We start from the raw sequence: 10,057 nt of genomic DNA on the forward strand, positions 1-10,057 counted from the left end.
CTTCTTGTGAGATGGAGTTGCTCACTCTGTTGTCCATAATGGAAGCTGGAGTGCAGTGGCACGATCTTGGCTCACTGCAACCTCCACCTCCCGGGTTCAAGCGATTCTCCACCATCAGCCTCCCGAGTAGCTGGGATTACAGGCCCCCACCACCATGCCCGGCTAATTTTTGTATTTTTAGTAGAGGCGGGGTTTCGCCAAGTTGGCCAGGCTGATCTTGAACTCTTGACCTCAGCTGATCCACCCGCTTCAGCCTCCCAAAATGCTAGGATTACAGGCGTGAGCCCTGCACTGATCAGAATCCTGTTTTTTGAAAGGAGCTTTCAGGTACCCTGAAGTGACATCATCATTGTAGGAGAAGGCTATTTCCTGGAGAATGGCCGGGGGGGTCCACTTTTCTCTGGCATCTCTTTTTCCTTTTGAGGACTGTCAAGTTCTTTGGGGGTAATTCTCAGTCTCTTGGGGCCCATTTCCTGGAGGGGATTTTATATTTCCTGGTGATTCCCATATCTGGGGTGTCTTTGGTCCCTTGGAGGAGAGTCTTAGGTTCCTTGAAAGTTTCCATGGGGCTGTTCTCTGGGTTGGGGGTCTTATATTATTCTTAAGGGAGTGACCAGCTTCTGGCGCTCGGGGTTGGGGTGAGGGTGGAGGGGGGCGGAGGAAAGGGTTCTTTATTCCCAGGAGAACTTTTTCTCTTCCTTCTCAAACGGTTCCCTGGGGGCTTATGCAGCTTCCCTGTTCACTAGAGGACCTCTCCTCTGACATATCCTGTTCCTAGGAGATGCCTCTTTCTGGATGACCCTTCTGTCTCCAGTGACCCCTTTTTCAGAACCCCCTCCCTTGAAGACCTCCTGATCCTCTGTCCCTCACACAGGTCATGATGTTTGGCAGCACCACCATAGCCCTGGAGCTGCTGAAGCAAGGTGCCAGCCCCAATGTCCAGGATACCACCGGTACCAGTCCAGTCCATGATGCAGCCCGCACTGGATTCCTGGACACCCTGAAGGTCCTAGTGGAGCATGGGGCTGATGTCAATGCGCCTGATGGCACCGGGGCACTTCCCATTCATCTGGCGGTGCAAGAAGGTCACACTGCTGTGGTCAACTTTCTGGCAGCTGAATCTGATCTCCATCGCAGGGATGCCAGGGGGCTCACACCCCTGGAGCTGGCACTGCAGAGAGGGGCTCAGGACCTCGTGGACATCCTGCAGGGGCACATGGTGGCCCCGCTGTGATCTGGGGTCACCCTCTCTAGCAAGAGGACCCCATGGGGTTATATATCAGGAGAGAGGGAAAGAAACACTTTCTCTTCTTGTTTCTCCTGCCCACTGCCGCAGTAGGGGAGGAGCACCAGTTTGTGGCTTATAGGTGTTGGTTTTGGGGGGGTGTGTGTGTTTGGGGGACGTTTCTCATTTGTTTTTCTCACCCCTTTTGGTGTGTTGGACAGAGAAGGGCTCCTGCAGGCCACAGCCACATAAACGGTTCAGTTTCTTCTGCGCCTCAGACAAGACCCAATGGCCGAGCATTTAAGAGTGAGGTCGTCACCTCCAGAGCTCCTGGAGCCTGGTGACCTTGGCCGGCTGTGCTCAGAGACCTGAAGTGACGTTGCTTCGGGCATGGGGGGTGGGAGATCGTCCCAAATCAATAAGAAGGTAGCATGAGTTTATATTCTGTTGGAAGCTCGTTTTGCAGTCTCTTGTACAGCGTTTTAAAAGAAATAGATTCTATTTATTATGCTTTATTGGAAAAAATGTTGTGTGTAATAATTTAATGTTTTTACCCATTAAATTAAGACTTGTGCATGATCACAGCGCGGGTGCCTTCAGATTTTTGAGTCTGGGATGGGGAGTCACACATCTTGGATGTTGATGGGGATGAGGACGGGGGTCGAGGATCGTGGATGCCGTGGGTGAGGGGAGAGAATAGTAATTCCCAGGGCGCCGGGGTGAGTGAGCTGGGTGGGGCAGCGGTTTTCTCTGTCGGAACGGAAGGAAAGCAGGAAACCGCGAGTGGAGAAAGGGCCCCCAGATGTCAGCTGGGTGCCCGGAGCCCCGGGGGTGGGGCGGGTGGGCGGTGGCCGCGGTCCCTTCCCGCAGGGGCGTAGCCGTGGGTGGTGACTGCGGTCACGAGGCGAAAGAGATCCCGGAAAAGCCAGGGGCGGGGTTAGGCGCGACCCGCCTCCTTTAAAGGTGGGTGTGGGCGGGGCCGAGGGCTGTCCCCGCCCCACCTGGACGTCCTCAATGCGCGTGCGCAGTGGGCCACAGAGCCGCCATGCCGGAACCGCACGGGTCGTCGCAGCTGCGGGTGAACGCGGCGTTTGCCGCGCGGTATAACCGCTACCGGGAGCGCGAGGAACTGCAGCGGCGTGAGTGTGGAGCGCATGCGCACGGGAACCTACGCATGCTGGACGGTTGGGAAGTGGGGAGTCGAGCTGGCCCCGCCGTCTGACCTGGGGGGCATTCCGTCTGTGCCCCGCAGTGAAGGATCGCTACGGGGACCGGGACAGCGGCGGCGACTCTAGCTCCGAGTCGGACTCCAGTGACGAGCGCGTGGTGCGTGTCCCCTTCCCGTCCTGGGCATGCAGAGGAGTCCAAGACCCCCTGCCGACCCCGAAGTGGACGCGGGGGTTAACCCTCAACCCCAGAGCGCTCTGCGGGAGCGTCCAGCCCCCGCCCCCCATCCCAGGAGAGACGGAAAGCTCCCTTCCTCTGCCCAGGGAAGCCAAATTCCCCCCCTATTTTCTCTCCCCTGCCACGATCCACCTGCCCACTTTGATTTTGGGGCGACTCCTCTGTCCCCCAAGAACCCCCTTCCTCCTTCATCCTCAAGAGTCTAGCCATTTTTCAGTGTACCCCTTGTGCCACGTGGGGCGCCCAAATTCTGCCCACATCAACCCTGATCTTGGCCCCACTGTGCGGCCTGGCCCAGCCCCTCCCCGCTGTCTCCCTTGCGCCCTCAGCCCACCTGCTCCTCGTCAAGTCCTTGTCTTCCCCAGGAATTACCTTATCCTTGCTCCTCGCCTTCCTTACCCATGTCCTGTACACCTGTGGCCTGCCCTTGCCCACTCCAAGAGGGCCCCTCCCTCCTGCTGTTTGACCTCCTGCCTCTTTCCCCAGCCAGATCCCTCCCTCCCTCCATCCTAATCCCTACGCTGAGCTCACCTGTTGGTGCCAGGGCTCTTACTACCTGCCTTCTGAAGTCTGTCCCCAACCATTTTCCTGCCCTAGGACTTTGACCCCCAGCAGGAGCGGGACTTTTACAGAACGCTCTCCTTATTGAAGAAGAAGGACCCCCGCATTTATCAGAAAGATGCCACCTTCTATCAGAGAACAGGTCTGGGGGCACGCCTGTCAGCCTTTCTGTTCCTCAGGAACGGAATCCGGGGTCCTTTCCTGTGTGGATTCAGAGAAGTGACTTGAATTCTCTCAGCGTCTTTTCTTGTCTGTAAAGTATATCTAATGGTACCATCTACCCTCAGGGCTGTTTTAAGGATAGATTGGGATTTTCCCAATTTACACAATTCATCTGTTGTGATTATTGAATGAATTGCTTCACAAGGCCTTAGCAACAGCCTAGGTTATTACCTGGTGGTGGGGTTAATGACTGTGTGCTTGCACTGTTCATGGTGGGAGTTGCTGACAGTGATTCCAACTCCACTGGGCTGGGCAGATGGTTCAAACCTCTGATCCCAGCACTTTGGGAGGCTGAGGTAGGAGGGTCATTTGAGGCCAGGAGTTTGAGACCAGTAGGGGCAACATAGCAAGACCCTATTTTTTTTTCCCTTGGAGACAGGGTCTTGCTCTGTCGCCCAGGCTGGAGTGCAGTGGTGCAATCTCGGCTCACTGCAGTGTCCACCTCCCAGGTTCACACAATTCTCCTGCCTCAGCCTCCCGAGTAGCTGGGATTACAGGCACCCACCACCAAACCCAGCTAATTTTTCTATTTTTAGTAGAGACAGGGTTTTACAATGTTGGCCAGGCTGGTCTTGAACTGGCTGGTCTCAAACTCCTGACCTTGTGATCAGCCCACCTCAGCCTCCCAAAGTGCTAGGATTACAGGTGTGAGCCACTGCACCTGGCTGCAAGACCCCATTTTTACAAAAGATATAGAACTTAGCTGGACATGCTGGCATGTGCCTAGCGTCCCAGGTATTTGGGAGGCTGAGGTGGGAGAATTGCTTGAGCCCATGAGTTTGAGGCTGCAGTGAGCTGTGAGTTAGGATCTTGACACTGCACTCCAGCCTGAGCAACAGACAGACCCCAACTCTCAAAAAACTAATTATAATAATTAATCAGACTGGGCGTGGTGGTTCATGCCTGTAATCCTAGCACTTTGGGAGGCTGAGGTGGGAGGATCACTTGAAGTTAGGAGTTGGAGATCAGCCTGGCCAACATGGTGAAACCCTGTCTCTACTAAAAATACAAAAATTAGCTGGGTATGGTTTTGCACAGCTGTAATCCCAGCTACTCAGGAGGCTGAGGCAGGATAATTGCTGGAACCTGGGATTCAGAGGATGCAATGAGCCGAGATCACACCATGCACTCCAGCCTGAGCAACATAGTGAGACTGTCTCAGAAAAATGATGATAGTCAAAGCAGGAATTGCTGACTGAATGGCCCCAACCCCACCACACGGTGACAAGCACAATACTCTTAGACAGCTGGGAATTGGTGGATTGGGGATTTGAATCCGCTAACCCTGGCCCTGCCTTTTGGGATTCTCTGCCAGGGGAAAGAAGGGGGTTGTGGGTGATGACAGGTGTCTTGGTGGGTTAACAGCATCGTCATCAGACAGCGAGGAGGAGCCAGCAGCTTCAGAGAAGCAGAGAAAAGTACGGCCCATGTACCTGAAGGACTACGAGAGGAAGGTCATCCTGGAGAAGGAAGGGTAAGGAGAAGGCCCACATCTCCACCCCCTGGTCCCCAGTTCTCTCAGGTTTATGGGGGTCTTGGGGCAGGAGAGGAAAAAAGCTGGCAACCTGGGCCAGGCATGGTGCCTCATGCCTGTAATCCTAGCACTTTGGTAGGCCAAGGCAATAGGATTGCTTGAGGACAGGAGTTCGAGACCAGCCTGGGCAACATACTTGTCTCTACAACAACATTAAAAATTAGCTGGTCATGATAATGGGTCTCTGTACAGTCCCAGCTCCTCAGGAGGCTGAGGCGGGAGGATTGCTTGAGCCCAGGAGATGGAGGCTGCAGTGAACTATAATCAGGCCACTGCACTCCAGCCTAAGCAACAAAGCTTGCTTGTTTCCAAAAAAAAAAAAAAAAAAAAAAAAAAGGCTGTCTGGCACGGTGGCTCATGCCTGTAATCCCAGCACTTTGGGAGGCCGAGACGGGTGGATCACCTGAGGTCAGGAGACCAGCCTGGCCAACATGGCAAAACCCCATCGCTACTAAAAATACAAAAGGTGGAAACTCGGCAGAATTGCAGATACCCCTGAGCACAGGAGCCTTAGTGACTCCATAAGCCTCCGAGGATCCCCGCCAGCTGTTGCTTGGAACAGCTGCCTTGCATGGGCATGGGGACAGGCAGGCCCTGGAAGATACTTTCTGAAGACCTCACTTTTCCTGTACAGCAAATATGTTGACGAGGAGAACTCAGATGGGGAGACTTCCAATCACAGACTCCAGGTGTGTGGGGTGGAGACTGGGTCTGGGGGGTGCTGGGCCTGGGGCTGGCCCGAGACCCACAGCCCTCTCTCCTTTGCAGCGGACCTTGTCACAGAGTTATGTGGAGGAACAGAAACAGCTCAAGGAAAGGTGAGGCTGGGCCATCAGGAGTGGCCAGTGGAGGAAAGTTGAGGCTCAGGGACTGGACAGGCAGGTGTTTAAATTGAGCTGTCACTTTCTCTCTACCTACTTCTGTTTCCTCATCAGTTAAACGAGGTTAATGACATCACAGCACGACTCTGAGCTTGTTGAGAGGTCAGGGCTTAGTAAATGGGGCTCATCTTGGGGCGGCCAGTCGGGTGAGGTGGGTCATGCCTGTAATCCCAGGGCTTTGGGAGGCAGAAGAGGGAGGATCACTTGAGCCCAGGAGCTCAAGACCAGCCTGGGCAACATAGGGAGACCCCATCTCTACAAAATAAAATAAATGTTGGGGCAGCAGACAGGGGCCAGCCTACCTGTCCTGAGGCTTTTCTCTCATGGGCAGCTTCCGGGCATTTGTGGAGGACAGTGAGGACGAGGACAGTGCTGGGGAGGGCGGCTCTGGTTTGCTGCAGAAACGTGCCAAAACCAGGCAGGAGAAGGTGGGTATTGGGGCCTAGCTCTACCACCGGGGGGCAGGGCGGCAGGTGGCTGAGTGTCTGTAGATGCTCAGTGCTGGCCTTCCACCAGGCCCAGGAGGAGGCCGACTACATTGAGTGGCTGAAGGGACAGAAAGAGATTCGGAACCCAGAGTCCCTGAAGGAACTGGTGAGTTATCACATGTGGTCACCAATGGAGTATACCACATGTTCCGCCTCCATCCAACTATTTACAGAAAGTAACCCACTGAAAATGAGGTGTGTGTATCTCTGGGCCTCAGTTCCCACATCTCGTAATATGGGGATAGGCTGAGTGCGGTGGCTCACATCTGTAATTCCAGTGCTTTGGAAGGTCAAGGCGGGAGGATTGCTTGAAGCCAGGAGTTTCAGACCAACTTGGGCAACACAGCAAAACCCCTCTACAAAAAAAATGAAAAAATTAGCTGGGCATGGTGGCACATGCCTGTAGTCTCAGGTACTCGGGAGGCTAATGTGGGAGGATCGTGTGAGCCTGGGAGTTGAATCTGTAGTGAGCTATGATCGCACTACTGTACTCTCACCTGGATGGTTGAGCAAGACCCTGTCTCGAAATAAAAAAAAAAGGGGGGTGAGCTAATGTCACCTACTCCAGAGGACGGCTATGAGGTCCACGTGGTGACCATGCCTGTCCTCCTTCCTGTCCTCCATTGACCGAGGTCCTGTCTTCTGTCACCCCCAGACCCATCTCAAGGAATACTGGAATGACCCTGAGTTGGATGAAGGGGAGCAGTTTCTTCGGGATTACATCCTCAACAAATGCTACGAGGAGGAGGAAGATGAGGAGGAAGAGGAGGGGTGAGCCGCTGTGCCTCTCCAGAGCCTAGATTTAGGGTGTTCTTTCTGAAATATCCCCAGGCGGCACTGGCCAGGAGGCAGAGGGCACCACTTGTGTATTTTCTTCACAGATGGTGGCAGTTAGTTTTCTGCCAGACAGAGCCACAGTGTGTGGGCTCTGGAGCCAGGTGGCACTGCCTCAAATCCTGGTTCTGCTTTGAGACTTCCATGCCTCAGTTTCCCCATATGTAAAATGAGGACAGTGGCAGCATGCACCTTGTAGGGTTGTGAGGATTAAATGCGTTCATACATTTTGTACCCAGGCGTGCAGGAAATGTGGGCTCAACCTCCTTTGGCTGGCCCCCCAGCCTGACTGCATTTTGTCCCTCAGGGTCCCCGGTCCCCCAGTCCAGCTGGCTGTGGACGACTCCTCAGATGAGGGGGAGCTGTTTCTTAAGAAGCAGGAAGACTTTGAACACAAGTACAATTTCCGTTTTGAGGAGCCGGACTCGGCATCGGTGTGTGGCTGGGGAGGACTCGGCCCCCGGGGTCCATGCCCAGAGAGCCCCACATCATCTCTGCAGCCCTTCTGGGCTTTTCTGCTCCCCCCTAGGTCAAGACCTACCCACGCAGCATTGCGTCCTCTGTGCGCCGTAAGGATGAGCGCAGGAAGGAGAAGAGGGAAGAGACTCGGGAGCGCAAGAAGAGGGTGAGTGTGGGGGCGGCCAGCTGGGGAGGACCCCTCAGCCCTTCAGGAAAGCCCATGCCCGCCCTTCCTTCCTCTGCCTGGGCCTGAAGGAGAAAGCAAAGAAGCAGGAAGAGCTCAGGCAGCTGAAGAACCTGAAGAGGAAGGAGATTCTGGCCAAGCTGGAGAAGCTGCGGAAAGTCACAGGCAATGAGACGCTGGGGCTCGAGGAGAGGGACCTTGAGGACGACTTCGACCCAGCCCAGCACGACCAGCTCATGGAGGTACAGCCCCTCATCCCATGACGCTGACCTCACACAAATGTGGCTCTCGCTGGGCACAGTGGCTCATGCCTGTAATCCCAGCACTTTGGGAGGCTGAGGCGGGTGGATGACTTCAGGTCGGGAGTTTGAGATCAGCCTGGCCAACATGGTGAAACTCCATCTCTACTAAAAAATACAAAAATTAGCCAGGTATAGTGGTGGGCACCTGTAATCCCAGCTACTTGGGAGGCTAAGACAGAATTACTTGAACCTGGGAGGCAGAGATTGCAGTAAACCGAGATTGTGCCACCGCACTCCAGCCTGGGTGACAGAGCAAGACTGTTTAAAAATAAAAAGACTTAGGCTGGGCGCTGTGGTTCATGCTTGTAATCCCAGCACTTTGATAGGCCGAGGCGGGCAGATCACCTTAGGTCAGGAGTTCAAGACCAGCCTGGCCAACATGGTGACACCCCATCTCTACTAAAAATACAAAAATTAGCCAGGCATGGTAGTAGGTGCCTGTAATCCCAGCAGGCTGAGGCAGGAGAATCGCTTGAACCTGGGAGGTGGTGGTTGCAGTGAGCTGAGATTGCGCCATTGCACTCCAGCCTGGGGAACAAGAGCAAGACTTCATCTCAAAAAATAAAAAGACCTGGGTCCTGAGTAGTGCAGTGGGTGTGGGCACCACAGGGGCAAAGGCCTGTAGGAAGGCAAAGAACTGGATCTGTGGAACTGAATGGTGGCCAGTACATAATAGGGTAGAGAGCAGGGGAGCTGGCAGAGGAGCCTGGACATGCAGGGGCCCCCCACCTCAGGAGCCAGGTCCTGGGAGGGCTCTGGGGAGCTCCACGAGGTGCAGGACTAAAGCTGCCACAGAGGGGTCATTGGCAGTATTGTTGGGGACTCAGCTCCTCCGCCTTGAGTGGGCCCTGGTGACTCAGCCCTGACCCTCCAGAAGTGCTTCGGGGACGAGTACTACGGGGCAGTGGAGGAGGAGAAGCCGCAATTTGAGGAAGAGGAAGGGCTTGAAGGTGAGATCAGCTGGAGTACCAGGCTGGGGCTGGTGGGCTGAGGGACTGAGGACTGGGCCTGAAGCCCAAGGTCCCACCCTGACCCTACCTGTCTGTTCTGTCTGCATCCAGATGACTGGAACTGGGACACATGGGATGGGTCTGAGCAGGATGGAGACTGGAGCCAGCGGGAGCTGCATTGTGAGGACCCCGACTTCAACGTAGGTGTCATGGGTCGGGGGAGTCCCAGGGGCCTTGACTGAGGGCTGGCAGGATCTGACCTGTGTGTCCTGGTAGATGGACGCCGACTACGACCCCAGCCAGCCGAGGATGAAAAAGCACGAGGCCCCCTTGACGGGCAAGAGGAAGCGCAAGTCACCCTTCGCTGCAGCAGTGGGGCAGGAGAAGCCCGTGTTCCAGCCTGGTGAGGCCCAGGTGGGCAGGCTGTGGGTGGGGAAGGGGCTCCACAGGACCTGGCACAGTCCAGCAACCTGGCTCTGTCTTGAACAGGGGACAAGACATTCGAGGAGTACTTGGATGAGTATTACCGGCTGGACTACGAGGACATCATCGACGACCTGCCCTGTCGCTTCAAGTACCGCGCCGTGGTGCCCTGCGACTTTGGCCTCAGCACTGAGGAGGTAGGGCCTAGGCAGGCGGGGACACTGCAGAGGGTACCAGGTATGCCGGAGGGGCAGGAAGCTGGCCCTGAGCCCTGTTCTCTGTTGCTCAGAAATAGTACAACACGGCGGCCTGTTTCTTCATCTTGAAAATGAAGGGCTGGGTGTGGTGGCTCACGCCTGTGATCCCAACACTTTGGGAGGCCAAGGCGGGCGGATCACAAGGTCAAGAGATCAAGACCATCCTGGCCAACATGGTGAAACCCCATCTCTACTAAAATACAAAAATTAACCGGGCGTGGCAGCACACGCCTGTAGTTCCAGCTACTTGGGAGGCTGAACGCAGGAGAGTCACTTGAAGCCAGGAGGCAAAGGTTGCAGTGAGCCGAGATCGTGCCACTGCACTCTGGCTTG

At 55.2% G+C, this 10,057-nt stretch overlaps 2 protein-coding genes across 2 annotated transcripts in view; both read left to right on the plus strand.

The window, feature by feature from the left end:
• CDKN2D (cyclin dependent kinase inhibitor 2D) overlaps window positions 1-1,809 on the plus strand; it is a 3,053-nt gene extending 1,244 nt beyond the window's left edge. The window contains exon 3 of the mRNA XM_017499971.2: window positions 875-1,809. Within this exon, the coding sequence (XP_017355460.1) occupies window positions 875-1,234 (360 nt within the window). The 3' untranslated portion in view covers window positions 1,235-1,809. The remainder of the gene's footprint in view (window positions 1-874) is intronic.
• Window positions 1,810-2,235: 426 nt separating this feature from the next.
• KRI1 (KRI1 homolog) overlaps window positions 2,236-10,057 on the plus strand; it is a 12,457-nt gene continuing 4,635 nt past the window's right edge. Inside the window, exons 1-16 of the mRNA XM_017499965.2 lie at window positions 2,236-2,364; window positions 2,478-2,551; window positions 3,227-3,332; window positions 4,778-4,886; window positions 5,581-5,635; window positions 5,715-5,764; window positions 6,159-6,255; window positions 6,344-6,421; window positions 6,971-7,086; window positions 7,457-7,583; window positions 7,679-7,774; window positions 7,864-8,034; window positions 8,969-9,044; window positions 9,156-9,244; window positions 9,321-9,447; window positions 9,534-9,664. Of these exons, the coding sequence (XP_017355454.1) occupies window positions 2,271-2,364; window positions 2,478-2,551; window positions 3,227-3,332; window positions 4,778-4,886; window positions 5,581-5,635; window positions 5,715-5,764; window positions 6,159-6,255; window positions 6,344-6,421; window positions 6,971-7,086; window positions 7,457-7,583; window positions 7,679-7,774; window positions 7,864-8,034; window positions 8,969-9,044; window positions 9,156-9,244; window positions 9,321-9,447; window positions 9,534-9,664 (1,596 nt within the window). The 5' untranslated portion in view covers window positions 2,236-2,270. The remainder of the gene's footprint in view (window positions 2,365-2,477; window positions 2,552-3,226; window positions 3,333-4,777; window positions 4,887-5,580; window positions 5,636-5,714; window positions 5,765-6,158; window positions 6,256-6,343; window positions 6,422-6,970; window positions 7,087-7,456; window positions 7,584-7,678; window positions 7,775-7,863; window positions 8,035-8,968; window positions 9,045-9,155; window positions 9,245-9,320; window positions 9,448-9,533; window positions 9,665-10,057) is intronic.

The sequence above is a fragment of the Cebus imitator genome, unplaced genomic scaffold (genome assembly GCF_001604975.1).
Source record: "Cebus imitator isolate Cc_AM_T3 unplaced genomic scaffold, Cebus_imitator-1.0 Scaffold263, whole genome shotgun sequence".
Lineage (NCBI taxonomy): Eukaryota > Metazoa > Chordata > Mammalia > Primates > Cebidae > Cebus > Cebus imitator.